We start from the raw sequence: 19,045 nt of genomic DNA, 5'->3' as shown, positions 1-19,045 counted from the left end.
AGGCTGGAGTAGACCCAGGCCGAGTGAAGGGGCTCACCTACAGAGAGGGGGCCCCCGACCTGATCCCATAGAAGGTCCACAGGTGGGCCTGGGCCATGCTTCCATGAAGCGTCATCTGTTCAGCCTGGAAGCTCCGAGTAGGTAGAGGCTAGGCATCTCATTTTGTTGTCGTCCACAGCCCAGCGCAGTGCTTTTTGCAGATAAATATGCATAAACATTTATCAAACTTGTGATATTTTAATTGCTATTTTAGATCTCCTGAGGGGATTTAGCTCCATTCCAAAAGAGCTCTCTCTTTTAAAGTTTTTATTTTAATTTATGTAAGCAATGCATGCATTCCTTCCTGTATAAAACCACAACACTACAGCCCCATCCTCCCCTTCATGACCAAAATCACCATTACAGGTGTGACATGTTCCTTCTATGCAAATGCATGTACCCACTGAATATGCCTTGTGAATATACCTTTTGTTTAAGGGGTTGTGTTTTTCTTCCCTTTTTATATAGTTTTATAATTTTTGTATTTTTCTGCTATTTGCTCGCTTCCACCACTATAATAGAACTTAAGTAAATATTAAAGCAGAAAAGGGGAGATGGAAATGTTGGGGATACATCTTCTTAAGGGTGGTCAGGAAGTCCTCACTGAGAAAATGGCATTTGAATAAAGAACAAAGGGGCTGCGAGGAAGCCCTATGGGGCCAGGGATGGCAGGTACAGAGCCGGGAGGCCGGTGCATGGCTGGCCTGTTTGAGGAACAGCAGAGGCCAGTGTGGCCAAGAGAAAGGAAATGCAAGGAGGTCCGAGAGGCCACATGGCCAGGTCCCAAGGACTCTTGTAGGCTGTAGTGATGGCTCCTACTTTTACTCTGAGTGAGAGGGGGAGTCCTGCAGGGTTTTCATAGGGAAGTAACATGCTCTAACTCCCATCTTTTTTTTTTTTTTTTTTTTTTTTTTTCTTTTTGCGGTATGCGGGCCTCTCACTGTTGTGGCCTCTCCCGTTGCGGAGCACAGGCTCCGGATGCGCAGGCCCAGCGGCCATGGCTCACGGGCCCAGTCGCTCCGCGGCATATGGGATCCTCCCAGACCGGGGCACGAACCCGTATCCCCTGCATCGGCAGGCGGACTCTCCACCACTGCGCCACCAGTAACTCCCATCTTTAAAAACTGTCTCTGGCTGCCCTGTTAAGAAACTGCAGAGGGGGGATGGCAGGTGGCAGACTGGAGAAGAGGCTGTAGCAGTAACTCAAGTGAGAAATGATGGCGGCTGGGAATAGGCATGTCTGATAGTGTTTCCATTGACTGAGATGGGGGAAACCATGAGAGGAGTAGGTTTGGGGGTGGGGAAAGACCAGGAGTTGAGCTTTGCCATGAGATGCTGGAGGTGGATGGTGTGATGGACGCCTGGGTCTGGGGTTCAGGGCTGAGCTCTGCACAGGTGCCTTCCAGCCTTCCACACATCGATGGTGTTTTAATCCATGAGATGGAAGGAGATCACCGAGACAGTGAGTGTGGACAGAAATAGAGTCCAAGGACTAGCCCCTGGTGCTGGACTTTAAGAGGTGGGGATGATGAGGAGACTGAGAGTAGTAGCCAGTGAAGAAGGGGAGAGGCAGGAGAGAGTGGTCTTGGAAGCCAAGGGTAGAAATGGTCATGGAGGCAGGAAGGACCAACTGGGGTCAAGTGGTGTAAGGGGAAGGAATGGATGGGCTGACTAGACATTGGATTAAGCAACGTGAGGATCATTGGTGGCCTTGATAAGAGCAGTTTTGGTGGTACAGAGGTAAGGGAAGGCTGACTGGGTAGGATCAAAAGAGAACAGGAAGCAGTTAGGGATGATGAAAAAATTCTAGAGATGAATGGTGGTGATGGTTACATAGCAATGTGAATGTACTTAAAGCCACAGTAAACTGTACACTTAAAAATGGTTAAAATGGTCAACTTTATGTTAAGTATATTTTACTACTATAAAAAAAGAGAATAGGAGAGGAATTTGAAAGAGTGAAGACACCTCTTCTGAGGTGTTTGTTGAAGAGGGGAGCTAACCGTGTTCGCTCATATACATTCATCTCATTCTTTTTAACTTCTGTTGTGCATCCTATAATGTGAATACAACACAGTTTATTTGGCTATTTTCCTATTGTTGGGCATTTGGGTTTTTCCATTATTAGGGATCACTCAGAGTGCTCCAAGGGCATCCTTGGGTGTGACTACCCAGGCACTTGTGGTTCTTTCTGCAGGAAAGAGGTAAGAAACGGAATTTTGCTGGGTTATAGAGTGGGCATGTTTTTACTTTTAATAGACAGCCCAATTGCCTTCTATAAGTAGCTTACAATAACTCACAACACATGATATTACTGAATTTTAAAAATTTACCTGCCTAAAGGGTACACAGTGCTGCATCATATAATAGCTATAATTTGTACTTCCCCCTGACTACTACTGAAATCCAGCATCACTACACATCTTTATTGGCTGTTTGTATTTCCTCTTCTGTACATTCACTTCTTTAATTTCTTCAACTCTGACAAACAAAAGATTTACACTTCCCAATCAGAGAAGAAAAAGAAATAAAAGGAATCTAAATCTGAAAGAAGAAGTAAAGCTGTCACTGTTTGCAGATGACATGATACTACACATAGAGAATCCTAAAGATTCTATCAGAAAACTACTAGAACTAATCAATGAATTTCGTAGAGTAGCAGGATACAAAATTAATGCACAGAAATCTCTGGCATTCCTATACATTAATGATGAAAAATCTGAAAGAGAAATTAAGGAAACACTCCCATTTACCGTTGCAACAAAAAGAATAAAATAGCTAGGAATAAACCTGCCTAAGGAGACAAAAGACCTGTATGCAGAAAACTATGACACTGATGAAAGAAATTAAAGATGATAAAAACAGATGGAGAGATATACTATGTTCTTGGATTGGAAGAATCAACATTGTGAAAATGACTCTACTACCCAAAGCAATCTACAGATTCAATGCAATCCCCATCAAACTAACAATGACATTTTTCACAGAACTAGAACAAAAAATCTTAAAATTTGTATGGAGACACAAAAGACTCTGAACAGCCAAAGCAGTCTTGAGGGGAAAAAAAACGAAGCTGGAGGAATCAGACTCCCTGACTTCAGACGATACTACAAAGCTGCAGTAATCAAGACAATGTGGTACTGGCACAAAAACAGAAATATAGATCAATGGAACAGGATAGAAAGCCCAGAGATAAACCCACACACCTATGGTCAACTAATCTATGACAAAGGAGGCAAGGATATACAATGGAGAAAAGACAGTCTCTTCAATAAGTGGTGCTGGGAAAACTGGACAGCTACATGTAAAAGAATGAAATTAGAACACTGCCTAACACCATACACAAAAATAAACTCAAAATTGATTAAAGACCTAAATGTAAGGCCAGACACTGTAGGACTCTTAGAGGAAAACATAGGCAGAACACTCTATGACATAAATCACAGCAAGATCCTTTTTGACCCACCTTCTAGAGAAATGGAAATAAAAACAAAAATAAACAAATGGGACCTAATGAAACTTAAAAGCTTGTGCACAGCAAACGAAACCATAAAAAAGATGAAAAGACAACCTTCAGAATGGGAGAAAATATTTGCAAACAAAGCAACTGACAAAGAATTAATCTCCAAAATATACATGCAGCTCATGCAGCTCAATATCAAAAAGAAAAACCAACCCAATAAAAAAATGGGCAGAAGACCTAAACAGACATTTCTCCAAAGAAGATATACAGATTGCCAACAGACACATGAAAAGATGCTCAACATCACTAATCATTAGAGAAATGCAAATCAAAACTACAATGAGGTATCACCTCACACCAGTCAGAATGGCCATCATCAAAAAATCTACAAACAATTAATGCTGGAAAGGGTGTGAGGAAAAGGGAACCCTCTTGCACTGTTGGTGGGAATGTAAATTGATACAGCCACTATGGAGGACAGTATGGAGGTTCCTTAAAAAACTAAAAGTAGAACTACCATACGACCCAGCAGTCCCACCACTGGGCATATACCCTGAGAAAACCATAATTCAAAAAGAGACATGTACCAAAATGTTCATTGTAGCACTATTTACAATAGGCAGGACATGGAAGCAACCTAAGTGTCCATTGACAGATGAATGGATAAAGAAGATGTGGCACATATATACAATGGAATATTACTCAGCCATAAAAAGAAACGCAATTATAATTACAAAAGCAAAAAAAAAAAAAAAAGAAATGCAATTGAGTCATTTATAGTGAGGTGGATGGCCCTAGAGTCTGTCATACAGAGTGAAGTAAGCCAGAAAGAGAAAAACAAATACCATATGCTAACACATATATATGGAATCTAAAAAAAAAAAAAAAAGGGTTCTGATGAACCTAGAGGCAGGACAGGAATAAAGACATAGACATAGAGAATGGACTTGAGGACATGGTGAGGGGGAAGGGTCAGCTGGGATGAAGTGAGGGAGCAGCATTGACATATATACCCTACCGAATGTAAACTAGATAGCTAGTGGGAAGCAGCTGCGTAGCACAGGGAGATCAGCTCAGTGCTTTGTGACCACCTAGAGGGGTGGGATAAGGATGGTGGGAGGGAGACGCAAGAGGGAGGGGATATGGGGATATACTTATGCATATAGCTGATTCACTTTGTTATACAGCAGAAACTAACACAACACTGTAAAGCAATTATACTCCAACAAAGATGTTAAAAAATAATTTTCTACACTTCCTTGATAGGAAAAGGGCATGGGAGTTCCCTGGCAGTCCAGTGGTTAGGACTGGGCGCTCTCACTGTTGTGGCCTGGGTTCAATCCCTGGCTGGGGAACTAAGATCCTGCAAGCCACACAATGAGGCCCCCCCCCAAAAAAAAATCACGGCTGGCCCTGCACCTTGATGCTGCCTGCATAGGCCTTTGTCCTTCTATGATAATGAATGAACCTTTGGGTCCTTGCATTCCATTTCCTCCACCCAGGTTTCTGACCTTCTGAGTTGGAGTGACTCTTGCTGTCATCCCTGGCAGCCTCTGTCACCTTGCAGACACTTGGGCGCACTCCTGTGCAGGCTGCTTTTCTCCTCCCTTCCTGGCATCTCTGAGCTGAAGCACTTAGGGCCCCGCTCAGTCTCGGTTTTGCTGGGGAAGGATTGTAGCATCCTCGGTGACCAGCACTGACTGGGCTTTGAATCCTGGCTTCGCCACATAACAACATTGTTGTGTAACCTTGAGTGTAACCTTCAGCTTTCTTCCTCTGAGTCTCAGTCAGAACATCTGAGAACTCAGGATTATTCTGAGGAATAAGTGAAATTACTCATGTCAGCTGCTGGGCTCCCACCCCCAACTCTGGCCCTTGCAGGCACTTAGGCATGTCCATCCCTTCCACTGCCACCCACCCTACCCTCACCTGTCCACCCATAGAGTTCCTTCTTTCTCCCATTTTGACCCCTCCTGGGCCAGCATTTCTAGGAAGGCCAGCCCAACGCTAATGCAATGAGGGCCAAGTCTACCAACACCCAACGGCTGTTCCAAGCTAAGCCCCCATCACCACCCGAGCAGGCCCTGAAGGAGGGAGAATTTGGATTCACAAACAGGCTGTGCCACTATGCACGGTGCGACCCCGGTGGCTGAAGAACACTTGTTGTAAGGGTTAGATGAGCAATTCATGAAGGTTTTTAGTGCAGTGTCATTCAGCAGATCCTGACTGAGTGCCCCCTATGTCCTGGGCACTGACCTGCAGCACCTCTCTCCTGGGCTGGCTCCCTCCCCGCGTTGCATTTCCCCTGGACACATCCTCTTGGATGTTAGAGAGACTGCAAAATCTAACATGTACACCATCTTGCTGCCCCTCCTTGACTGCTGGCCTGTCCCCCTCTCCATACCGTCAGTCATCAGCCCTGCCCCCTAAATGTCTCTTACGGTGGCCCCTCCTCTCCACCCTCCCAGAGACTCACCCCCAGCCTCTACCCTCTGCCTCTCCTCCCCTGGCTTGTCCTGTCAGCTTTCCCAGTTTCCCAACAGCCTGGCTTCCGAGTAAGAATCTCAGGCCTCCAGGGCTCCTGGATGAGTCTGCAGGCCCTGGGCTCAGGGTCTCCTTGCTCAGAACTGACTGCCTGGACCAGGACCCCAGATTCTGAATTTAGGATTGCTCCAAACAGGCATGCGCTCACACACCTCACAAGCTTGCAAACACACTCACACTCATACACATTCACACATATGCATGCACCCACACTCTCAGACATACTTACAAACATACCCTCATTGTACACTCACAATGACACACACATGTGTGCACACACTCTTGCACACTGCAGCATGTACACACACACATTCACAAGCATATATGCTTGCAAACACACGCATGCACATGCACACTCACACATGCACATACTCTTACACACTCATGCCCATACGTACTTACATACTAGAAAAAAACACACACTCATGCACACAGATTTTCCCAGGAGGGAGTTGGGCCCCCTAGCTCTCCATGGCCCTCAGCTTTGGGGAGAGGTAGATACATGCACTGCACAAACAATACTACTATACACCAGACTGTTATTCACACTATTCTAAAGGTGAATTTGAAGTGAAAAGAAAGAGACTAATTTTAGTGGAGTGACTCTTGGAGAGCTACATGAAGGAGGTGCAACGGGACCCAAATGTTGAGTGGAAAATAGGACTTTGACAGCGAAGATGAGCAAAAGGGCATTACACTGGGGAGTTGTCCAGTGTGACTAGACCCCAGGGCAGCAATGATTGGAATCACCTGGGCTGCTTCAACATCCAGATTCCAGGTCCTTCCCCCGAAGTTGTGTTTCAGCAAACCTGGAGACCGGATCTCCTAAGGTCCCAGGTAGGCTTAATATGCAGGCATTAGCAGCCTTTAGCCCCTTTGGCAGCCATTAGCCCTGGGCTGACGGGGAGGCGCATGGTTAGGCAGGGTTGGCGCTGTCCCGTTAACCGATCGTGACGGCCAGACTGGGGTTGGAATTTACTCTGCACGTAATTGATAAATACCCTAACTACTGTGGAGAAAAGGAGTAAAAGCTGATTATGTCTGCATTTAGAAAGATTTCCTCGGCAGCTGCATATCTCTTCTGGAGACTCCAGCAGAGGGCAGGGAGCAACAGGAAGGCGTGCAGGCGAGGGATGATAAGAATTCGAATTGATTCAGTAAAACAGAAATGAAAAGAAAGAAGAGTGCAGGGCTTCCCTGGTGGCGCAGTGGTTGAGAGTCCGCCTGCCAATGCAGGGGACGCGGGTTCATGCCCCGGTCTGGGAAGATCCCACATGCCGCGGAGCGGCTGGGCCCGTGAGCCGTGGCCGCTGGGCCTGCGCGTCTGGAGCCTGTGATCCGCAACGGGAGAGGCCACAGCAGTGAGAGGCCCACGTACCGCAAAAAAAAAGAAAAAAAAAAAAAGAAAGAAGAGTGCAAAGAGAGAATCTTCAGAATTTAGACACTAATTGGCCGTGGGACTTGATGGGGAGGGGTTTGTGAAAACAACTCCAAGCTGTCAAGATTGGCCGGTCCCAGTCATGAGCCCTTGGTGAGCATGGGGGTGGGGAGCAGGCTTGGGAGATGTGAGTAGGCAGTAGACATTGAATTTGAACATGGGCACAGGTGACCATGAACCATCCCTATGGAGATGTCCCCCATGGAGATGGTTTAACGTGAGCCTGAAGTTTCAGAGAAAGATCTGGGCAGAAATAAAGACGTGGACTCATGATGGAATGGAGGGCAGCTGGGGCAGCCCTGGGCAACAGCAGGGCTTTCGGGGAGAACAGGAGGAACTGAGGCCAGAACGGGCTGGGCAGGTGGTAAGAGACGTGGGTGTACCAGGCAGTGGGGCTCTGCAGCGGGGGAGGAAGGAAGAGCTTCAGGAAGAGGGTAATCAATGTGCCTGAGCACCAAAGGGTCTCAGAGGCTGAGCATCAGAATCAGACTGTCGGATTTCATCAGAGCAATTTCCAGGAGAGGACAAAACCTCCAAATGCAAGGGGTTGGCAGGGACTGGGGAGTGAGGAAGGAGAGACTGGGAGTGTGGTCCATCCTCTCAGGAGATGCCTGTCCGTACGAATAGGTGATCGCATCAACCCGGCACACTTGTTGATCTGAGCCAAGAAGTAGCAAATGCTACTCCTGTTCTTTCCTTGCAAATTGGAGTGCCCCCTCCCCTGAGGTGGGCCCAAATTCTGGTCATCCTTCAAGGCTCAGCCTAGGCGCTCCTCCTCTGGGTGGCTCTGCAAATGTCTACAGCGGAAAGGTGCACCTTCATTTAAGTGTCTGCAGCCTTTGCCTGTCCACGTGGCCTGTGGCTCTTGCATCTCTGTGTGGCTCTTCTTTATGTTATTTCTCCTGCCAGCCTTGGGGCTCTGGGGGAACACAAACAACTCGGGGTTCTGCCCCATACCTGGAGGAGCTCTGCAGACTTGGAAGGCATGGATGAATGAACAAGTGAATGAATGATTGTGCTTGTGAGCTGAAGAACTTGACTTTGAGGACAGCACCCTCCTCCTCCCCAGGTCACAGGCCTGCTCCTGGGCCAGAAACTCCAGAAACTCCCCTTAGTTCTGGAGCCTTAGAAGGTCAGAGCTGTTTGAGTTGAAATCTTGGCTTAAATGTTTACAGAACTGGAATATTTACATGGCTTGATTCAAGGAAATGCTGAAGACAGGAACAGTGGTTATTAATAAATCATAACAACAATGATTTTCCTTTCAAGATGCTCTATGGGCCTTATAAGTAATATCTGTGTGATTGATCGGCTGGGGGACAATCCGGGCTGGCTGGGCAGCTAAGTAGCATCTGCAGGAAGCGCCTCCCTGGTGAACTGAGGGGAGCAGGGGCTGGCCTCTCCTCTCCTCCACTGGAGCCCTGCTTCTGCCAAGGACAGTTGATTCTGTACATCAACTATACTTCAATTTAAAATAAATAAAAGAGTAAGCCAAAGTAGCCCGTGATGTTTGACAACCATGTCTTACACCCATTACCTGCCTGGTGTGGTGATGAGAGCCACAAGTGCAGAGCTAGATAAGACATCATGTCCTCCCATCCCTACCCCTCAGTCTAGAGGGGCAGAAAGGCAACCACACAGATGCATAAATACCAGCCATGGACCACATGTCCTGGTAGAGGAGGGAATGACTATCTGGAAGAGATCAGAAGGAAGGTTCTGTGGAGTTGGATCTTGAAGGATACATAGGAGCTCACCATGCAGCCAAGTCAGGGGTTGAGTAGGAAAGGGATGGAAGAAACAGCTGTGGGTTGCAGAGACCATGCGTTCCAATCATAAGTTAGGATCCGTGGTCTAAGAATTGTAAGTGTGATTACATTTGGACTCAGAGTTGTTCCTCCAAAGTCCAGGATGGCCCCTCCTAGTGACCACTGCAGCAGTATCCTTGATACTGGCCAGACAGAGGAGAGAAACTTTCCCCAGGACAGAGGGGAGAGCGAGGGGAAGGGGTAGGGGAGGCATGGGAGGGGCAAGAACTCAATCACTGTGAAGGGCAGTACCAACCCTGGCAGAGCGCTGCTCAGTGGTATCTGCGGAGCAGGAGTGCTCGAGGCACTCGGTGGCTCTAGGTAGGAGGGACGGCCCCTTCACCCTGCCAGGGAGCCATCAACAAGTCACAGCAAGCAACTGCAGCAGAGGCCCTGCTGTGCAGGCCCAGCTGCCAGGATGATCCCAGGGAAGCAGCAAGGTGGTTTGCCGGGTGGGATGAGGGTTCTGGGCAATGGTGCTGAGATCTGATGCTGCCAGGGGAGAGGTGCCACTCAGGTACCAGGGAGGGAGTCTGCTGGGGCCAGCTCCCTTGGGGCCTGAGTGACAGGAACCCTGCTAGAATGTGAGCTCTAGCAGGATCCAGATGTTTATGTTTCTTATTTCACTGCTTTTTCCCCAGCACCTATAACAGTGATTGGCACATAGTAGGTTACTAATACATAGTTGCTGAATGAATGAATGAGTCACTGAACAAATGGAAAGCTGGATGGATGGATGGGTGCATGGAGGCATGGATGGATGAACAAACCTGGGGAAAGGCAGAATCTTGGATCCCAGAGACAAAGCAGAAACTAATCAGGCAGGCTGTGCACTCCCCCAGGTGGATGACCTTGGGCTGTGGTGCTGAGGGGTTCCAACCCATGCCCCTTTGAACCCAAGGGGGAGATAGGCCAAGCATGATCCTGCCCGGCTGGCCGAAGCTCCCGTACTCTGGTCACCGGGAGGCTGGGATGCCAGGGTGGGGCCAGGACTGACCACTGGCCTGCCATCCTTCGTGCTCACTGTGTGTGTGCTTGGCTTCCAGCCCGCTCCAAAAGCCTGGTGATGGGGGGGCAGAGCCGGAGCCCTGGGCAGCCGCCCCGCCCCCGCAGGCCGGGCCCCGTCCTGAAGGCGGGCTGGCTGAAGAAGCAGGGGAGCATCATGAGGAACTGGCAGCAGCGCTGGTTCGTGCTGCGTGGGCACCAGCTCTTCTACTACAAGGACAAAGACGAGAGCAAGCCCCAGGTGAGGAGCGTGCGTCCTGGGTCCAGCGGGCATCACAGCGGGGCTCCAGGCGGGGGGGGTGAGCGTGTTTAACTACGTCCAGGAGAGGGAAGAAGGCCGAGGGTGACCCTCCCGTCAGCACCTCCACCCCTCAAGCACCAAGCCCCTGACTCCACTCAGCGTGACATTTCACTGCGATTTCCAAAGTGAGCTTTATCCCTTGCTACCACGTTCCTGGTATCACACCTTGTTTTACTGTGACACATCCACAGCTTCAGTAATGGAAATGTTTCCTTATAATGGTGATAGAGAACATCCCTCCATGGCTTAAAAATACAACTCTTGGGCTTCCCTGGTGGTGCAGTGGTTGAGAGTCCGCCTGCCAATGCAGGGACGCGGGTTCGTGCCCCGGTCCGGGAGGATCCCACATCCCGCGGAGTGGCTAGGCCCGTGAGCCATGGCCGCTGGGCCTGTGCATCTGGAGCCTGTGCTCCGCGGCGGGAGAGGCCACAACAGTGAGAGGCCCGCGTACCGCAAAAAAACAAAACAAAACAAAACAACCCTTCCTCATGTCCTTTTCAGCCTCTTAGTGCTTCCAAGGAGGACACAGGTGCACACATTCCATTCCTTGCATTATGCAGGGAAACGGGCACCCAGACAAATCTAATGTCATACTGAATTCTGGCTCGTGGTGAAACCCCTGTGTCAGAGGCCTCTGCCTCTCAGGGGAGGCTTCTGTTTTCCACCAGCACTGTAAGCTCCACCTCAGGCGCTTAACACATCTGCCTTTCTACCCAGTTCCACTAAGTTCACTCACTCAGAGCAGTCGGTGGCCTCACCCGCCATGGTGCAGCCTGGTCACAGTTGCCCTGTGCAGACATCATAACCGACTGCTCTGCGTGCTGCCGGCCAGGGTGGCTGGGCTTGCAGAGCTTGGGCAAGCTAACTCTTGTTATGGGATTCAGACAGAGAAAGGATGTCTGGGAGCTACCCTCGCTTCTCTTGGGGAAAATGGGGAAGGAAACTTGAAGGACTTCTTCCAAAGGTGGCTCCTAGTCATTGATCCAAGTTGGAAAGAAAAGGGAGATCCCCTTGTTTGGGGTCAGGGGTCACAGAGCTTTGCAGGGCCGTAGCCTGTGCACATCCAGCAGTTCCACGGTGTGCTCAGGGGCCTGGGGGGCAGGGAGGGGGCTCTGTGATGGGCAAGGTAGAAGGAGGTACCTGGGCACAGCACGGTATCACGTCGTCAACACAGTGAGAAAATGACCCTGTCACTCCTCTTCCAAATTTTCTGAGTAGGAAGAAGGAATTGTCCTATCTTTAACACTTCTCCAATACTTGGGACCCTCCCTTAAAAACATGGGACTCTGGGGGTGGGAAGGAGCAGGCCTCATCTCAGAGACCTCAGTGGCACTAGTCACCAGCTGCAAGTTAATAACTTTCTGTCTTCACTGTATTTATTCTAGTGGTTAACTTTTGTTTATGGAAAGCCATACTTGTTTCCATTCGTGAGAGGCATAGCATGTTTTCGTTTCTAAAATATATCTAAGTTAAAAAACAAAAAGCGTTGCACAGCAGTGTGAGTGTACTTAATGCTACTGCACTGTACACTTAAAAATCTTTAAAATGGTAAATTACATGTTATGTACATTTTAACACACACACAAACAAGTGAGACTGCTTAAGGAAAAGTTTTACACCAATACCAGTAGAGATGAGAGGTGAGGATGACAAAAATCATGAAGGTGGATCTAAGCTAAAGTTTAGGGAACTCTGATCTTGTCCAGCCTCCCAGGCTTTATAAAGAAGGAAAAGAACTCCCAGAGAGGTGGAGTGGAACAAACAGGAACTTGGAATTTGATCTGAATTAGGTCAGTCATGCTAGCTGAATAACTTGGTATAAGTCACTTAATTTTTTTTTTTTACTTTCAGTTTCATGATTACTAAAATGGAGACATTATTACCTACCTCACAGAGATGAACTAAGAATTAGATCGCAGAATATATACGCAACGGAGCACAAATCCTAGCACCTGGGATACTTAAGTCTGGGTACCCTCATGCTCCCTCAGCCCTGCCTTTGCCTTGCTCCCTGTCTCCCCAGCCCTGCCCCTCAGCCTGCTCCCAAGATCAGGAACCACACCTCTGGCTTGCCCACCGCCATTTTCCTTCTGGCTTCTAAGTTTTGTGTTGAAGACCAGCCTTGGCCCTTCAATGGCATCTTGGCTTTCCTGGCTGTCTTGTTGGTGACATGTCACTCTGATGATGGTGATCAAAGTTGCCAGAGTCCCTAGCACCTCAGAGCCCTGCCTATGGCCCCTACTGTCATCCCCCTCCTGGCCCGCCCACAGCACCATCTCCTGGGAGAAATGCATTATGATGTTGGGTGAACCCAGTGGACTAAAGTAACACACTGAGGTTACCAGGCTACGTGTGGACCCCTGCCCCAGGCTTCCCCACATATTCTTCATGGTGAGTCTCAGGTGGCCCTCACCTGTCACTGCAGCTCCAGAAGGAACCTCCATCCCCCAGATTTCCCAGACTGGACATTCTTCTCCCTCACCTGCCACCTTCTCCAGACTTCAATGGCTTCTAGTGGAAATAGCTAATTGAATGGAAGTAATGACATCCCCAGTCACCAGCCTGGACAAAGGAGGAGCCCTGGGGCCTGACCCAAGCTAAACCAGTGCAGTCGTCACCGGGGAGCCACTGGATCCCTGAAAGGAGCCAGCATCTCTAACAGACGCCAGCATCATGCCCAGGGCTCCTCTTTTGGCCTCTCTGGGTCTCACTGACCCTGCCAGATCCTCATGGGAGATTATTCTTTTCCATAATCCCCCCTCCCCAACAAAGCCTGACTGCTCTGGCAGCCCTGTTGCTCAGGTTCCCAATCTCAAGGAGACTCTTGGTCAAATTTGACTCATTTATCTTTATAGTATGATCTCAAACCTACATGCCTGCTGGCAGAATAACCCTCAGATTTCCATTTAATTGCATGAACTACATGTAATGGACTAATTCTCAATATCTGGTTCCTGGAAAAATGGGCCCTGCTCACTGTTTACAGTGATAGAAGTGCCCAGGCAGTGAGCTCCCTCCTCACAGATGGCCTGTCATCTGTCCAGCATATGTAATTGTGGAGAGGAGGGATGTCCAGCTACCCTTGATGCTGCCCAGAGCACATACACGTGATAAGGATCACTCCCGGCCCACATTCTTGTTCTCTCTCCAAAGCCCTAGCTCTTCCCTTCTCCCCTTCTCGCACGAAGGTCAGCAGAGGACATAGAGCACAGAGATGGGGAAAATTCAAGATGGCGGAAGAATTGGCTCAGATGGAAACTCAGATAGAAAGACTAGGCAAAGGTGCTTTAAAACAGAACCTGAAAGTGTAGCCCTGTCCCTCCAGCTTCTCCCAATACACGTCCCTAATAGTTTCCAGCAGACGGATCCTACAGTTTTACTAATAAAAGATTCCAGGTTTTTTCTTCTTAAATAGTTTTAGCTTCTGCGAAATGTTTCTTGCACCATGAAAACTCCTGCCACATTCTTTCTTGATCAGCCTGGGCTGTTTCCACTGTTTGAGGATTCACTTTAAGTCTAGTTATCCCACTCCTTCGCTGTGGGTTTCTTGGCTTTGAATAGAAATGGAATAGAATAGAAATGGAAAGTACAACTTCCAAAACGTGAGATGGAAAGAATGTAACAAATTAAATGTGATCATTTCAACAAATGGGCAGAAAATGAGGGGAGGAAAAAACAAAAGGAAAAGGTAAACAGAAAACAAAAAAGTAAATAAATAAGATAGCAAGAATAGGAAGAAACCTTTCACTTGTCATAATAAATGTGAATAGGTCAGATTCATCTGTCTCTTAAAAGACCGAAAGTGGAAGTCTGGCTTAAAAAAGAGAAAGTAATAAAAAAAAAAAAAGGTTGAAAAACAAAACAATGGGAAAAACGTAAGCCAGCAAATGCAAGCAAAAATAAAGCAGATTTAGGAATATCAAAATCAAATAGAATAGAATTCAAGGTGATAGGAACAAAAGGGAACAAAGAGAAACATTTCATTATAATATAAATAACAACCTACTGAGAAAATAGAGCAGCTGTGAACTTTTATGTTCTTAATGACATAGCTTTGAAGGATACTTAAACAAAGAAAAAGAATTCTCATTGTTCTCCATTTTTTTTAAAAAAAATGAAATTATAGAGATACATTCACTGACAATAGTGCAAAAGAAAAAAAAGACTTAGAGATTAAGAACAAAACGACAGTGAGTGAGGGTATATATGCAAGAGAGAGAGAAATCTATACACATGGAAATAAAACACACGTACTTCATAACACCTCCTAAGTTAATAAGAAAATCAAAACTTAAATTCAAACTTCTAGTCAAGGATGACAGAGTTAAAAACCCCAAAATTCCAATAAAGAGCACTAAAGGTGTGCTTGTGAAGGTCTGGACACACCTAGGTGGAGAGGGCAGGAGGGAGACAGCCTCATTCTGGATGCTGGACAGCAGGTGGGTGGGAGGTAGCTGATCAGCAGACCCCAGAGAGCTAAATTCCAAGCCAGCACCACAGAGAGCACAAAAATCCGTTGGGTTTGCAAATCCCCTCACCGCCCAGCAAAGACTCGGACATTGGCAGGACCAGTTATCTCTGGAAATGAGGGTAAAAGAAGAGCTCCAAACAGGAGTTCTTATTGAAAGTCAGTTTATAAAGCAGTTAAGAGGGTTCCCTTTTCACCACACCCTTTCCAGCATTTATTGTTTCTATATTTTTTGATAATGGCCATTCTGACTGATGTGAGGTGATACCTCATGGTAGTTTTGATTTGCATTTCTCTAATAATTGGTGATGTTGAGCATCTTTTCATGTGCCTCTTGGCCATCTGTATGTCTTCCTTGGTGAAATGTCTATTTAAGTGGTCCGCCCATTTTTTAACTGGATTGTTTGTTTTTTTGATATTGAGCTCCATGAGCTGTTTGTATATTTTGGAGATTAATCCTTTGTCTGTTGTGTCATTTACAGATATTTTCTCCCATTCTGAGGCTTGTCTTTTTCTCTGTTTATGGTTTCCTTTGTTGTGCAAAAGCTTTTAAGTTTAATTAAATCCATATGCTAACGCATATATATGGAATCTAAAAAAAAAATGGTACTGATGAACATAGTTGCAGGGCAGGAATAAAGAGGTAGACATAGAAAATGGACTTGAGGACATGGGGTGGGAGGGCGAAGCTGGGGTGAAGTGAGAGTAGCATCGACATATATATACTACCGAATGTAAAATAGTTGGCTGGTGGGCAGCAGCAGCACAGCACAGGGAGATCAGCTTCGTGCTTTGCGATGACCTATAGGGATGGGATGGGGGGATGGGAGGGAGGCTCAAGAGGGAGGGTGTATGGGGACATGCGTATGCATTTGGCTGATTCGCTTTGTTGTGCAACAGAAACTAACACAGTATTGTGAAGCAATTATACTCCAATAAAGATCTATTAAAAAAAAAAGCAATTAGGTCCCAGATCTCCCGAACCACCTTGTGCAAAGCTGTGACTGCCCTCCCTCGTTAGGGCATAACACTTGGAAGGAAGCTGAGGACGCTGCCCCGTCATTGGCGGGGGGTGGGTACCACACTAGAACAGGAGGCTTAGAGGGAGGTGGGCATGCGTATCAGTTACTTAGCCCTCCCAGTCTTTATCCCACACTTGGCTGCCAGATCTCAGCAGTCAGGAATAGCCCTCAGGAAGGAAATGAAGAATTTTCACTGGAGAATCTGACAGGCCAAGAAGAAAAACACGAAATATACTGACAGGAGGGGTCCCCCATGAAACAGATGAGGCAGATCTCTCTCTCTCTGTAAACATTCACCGCCCACCCCCATACAATTTCCAATCAGCTGCTTAGAGAACTGAAACTAGTAGGAGTAAAGAAGCTTGGGTCACTAGAAGGTGACTAGAAGGTGACTAGAAGGTGACTAGAAGGTCACTGGAAGGTCACTGGAAGGTGACTAGGAGAATTCACCCAAAGTGAATTCTTTCACTTAAGGAAAGAATTGCATATGAAGGACAGACGAACACAGGAAAGGGGGAAAAAAACAACTTGGAGGCAATAAAAACTGCAGGGGGGAGAAAACTTTTAACTAAAACTATCTTTAACATCCTCAGAGAGACTATAAAAATGGACAGTCAGAGCACAGACCAGGTCCCAGAATTCAGAAATAAAATATCAGAAACAGAAACCCAAATGAAGGGCTGGATGAAAGACTTAACATAATCTCCCAGAAAGAAGAACAACAGAGAGGAAAAGAGGAGAGACAACTCAGTGTCTGAGAAGAAGTTCTAGAAAGAGAGATGAAAGTCATCCTTAGAAAAAATATTCAGTTAAATTAAATTTCCTAGGATGGGAGTATAAACAGTGAATGCTGACTGATATAACCAAAGTTACTGTGGAGGTTCAGGAAGTCACATAGGGAGGGGCGGCGGGGAGGGCAGTTAAATAAAGCAAAATCTCAAACTGCCATGCTGGGAATTCCATAGATAATGCCTAAAATTTTAAATCAAGACATGGTAATGTAAGGATCTTATTTAGAAATAAACATAAGAAAAGAAAAAAAAAAACCTCACCTAAAAGAGCTGAAAGTGGTGACTAAGATTTGGGCAATGGTAGAAGAGGAAGAAATTGCTGCCTTATAACAAGCCTCGTAGAGCTATTTGATTCTCCAAACTGTGTTTAGATATAACTTTCACTAAAAAAAATAAGTGAAATAAAACTAAAATAGTTTAATTTGGGGATTTTCAGAATATAGCTACTACAAATCAAAGCTATAGGGTAAGGCTTTGGGGAGAAAATGGAGAATGAGGTGATGATCAAAAAACTTGAGATTTATCTGTATTACAGTTGGCCCTTCATATCCATGGGCTCTACAGCCATGAATTCAACTGGGCTTAAAACTATTCAGAAAAAAAAAAAATTTCCAGAAAGTTCCAAAAAACAATACTTGAATTTGCTGTACACTGGCAACTATTTTACTTAGCATTGACATTGTATTAGGTATTATAAGTAATCTAGCGATGCTTTAAAGTATATGGGAAGATATGCTTAGGTTATATGCAATTACAAGCATTTTATATAAGGGACTTGAGAATCCGAGGTTTTGGGTAACTTCATGGGGGAGCAATGTAGGAACCCTTCCCTGCTAGTACTGAGGGGTGATTGTCTTTTCATTTCTCACAATGAGACTATATTTATTTATGTCCATATTTTAAAATAGTTTAAGTTAAACAAGGAAAGAAAAACTAAAAGCAGAAAAGGAAGGCAACAGGGACACAGCCCTAGAGAGTTCTCTTCAGGTAACCAGAAAGGGGAGCAGACAAAGGGCTCCCTCTTCCAGGCAGAGTCGCCAAGCCCAGCTGGTCTCTGCAGAGCTGGCCTTGGCACACTGGAGGTGCTCAGAAATTGTGTAACTTCGTGTTTGGAGGTGGGCGATATCAGGCAGCTCATGCCCAGGGTGGAGCGCAGGGCCTCCTGCGTGAGGATCATCGTGTTGTCAGGAACCCAGACTGCACACGTGGTACCAGAAGCTGGATGTGGATGGCTCGGGTGTCACACTCAGAAGCTGGGTCCTGGCAGCACTGGGGGGCTGTGAGGTTTGGGAGCTCAGACTTAGCCTTCCTTACTCCGAGAGGAAAGTCATCCACGGCAGCACAGGCAGGGAATGTCAAGGTGCCAGGGTGGAGGCAGAAAGACCATCCAAATGGGGCTGTTATCCGGACAGCCGGTGTGGCCTAGAAGACGGCCAGGTGCTGGAACAAGGGGCTGGGGAGACTTGACAGCAGCAGGGGACAAATTGTGGGAGCTGACACCTGCATCCCTGGGTGGCAGTCTCAAATCTACGCCCACGTGGCCGATGCAGCTGTAGGTTCTAGCAGAGGCGATTTAAAAATCACTTTGAGAGCAGGCTGGGTTTTGTTTTATTTTGTTTTCCAGAAGCGTAAGTAATGGGAGTGGGAGAGAAAATTGATTTAAAGTTTCATTTAGTTTAGAGTAAAAGGTTGGAATTGGGAGGAGGAGAGACAAGATGGATGGGAAAGCAGATGCACTTCTAGGAGAGACGTTAATATGGGGCAATCAGAAACCAGCAGTCTTTAAGAAAGAGGAAACCTCAGGGGAGGAAAGAGAGGCCATCTGACTCCAGAACTTGAAGGTCACAGGGAATGTTCCAGCAAGCTGCCAATCACCCCTTTCCTCCTTCCTTTGTTTACCAAGCTTGAATGTCAAAGACAAAAATGGTGCTGTCATGAGCTGGCTCCTTGGGTCCTGGCTCCTGAGGAAGGTGCCTGGGTTGTCTCCATGTTCCGGATGAGGGGATTTGGGGGCTGGCATCAGGCCTAGGTTAGTGGATGTGTTAACCATAACGCCTGAAGTCTTTGCTTAATGTCTGCCCATGGAACCTCACAGCTTTGGCTAGTAAGCCTCTACCCACCAGGGCCCTTATCTCAGCTCTATCTGGGGGCATAATTAAGATGCTG

General features: G+C 46.8%; 1 protein-coding gene across 8 annotated transcripts in view; it reads left to right on the top strand.

The window, feature by feature from the left end:
• The window catches only part of ARHGAP22 (Rho GTPase activating protein 22), a 166,799-nt gene that overhangs the window by 13,186 nt on the left and 134,568 nt on the right, over positions 1–19,045 (top strand). For 7 of the 8 annotated variants that reach the window (XM_082606983.1, XM_082606982.1, XM_082606985.1 and 4 more), the window contains exon 2: positions 10,339–10,538. The exons of the other annotated variant lie outside the window; for it this stretch is intronic. In XM_082606983.1, coding sequence (XP_082463109.1) covers positions 10,339–10,538 — 200 coding nt within the window. The remainder of the gene's footprint in view (positions 1–10,338; positions 10,539–19,045) is intronic. 8 annotated transcript variants of the gene reach the window in all.

The sequence above is a fragment of the Mesoplodon mirus genome (assembly GCF_964341445.2).
Source record: "Mesoplodon mirus genome assembly, chromosome: 2".
Taxonomy (NCBI): Eukaryota; Metazoa; Chordata; class Mammalia; order Artiodactyla; family Ziphiidae; genus Mesoplodon; species Mesoplodon mirus.
Note: the sequence above shows the minus strand (reverse complement) of the source record. Positions and strands in the feature narration are given on the sequence as shown.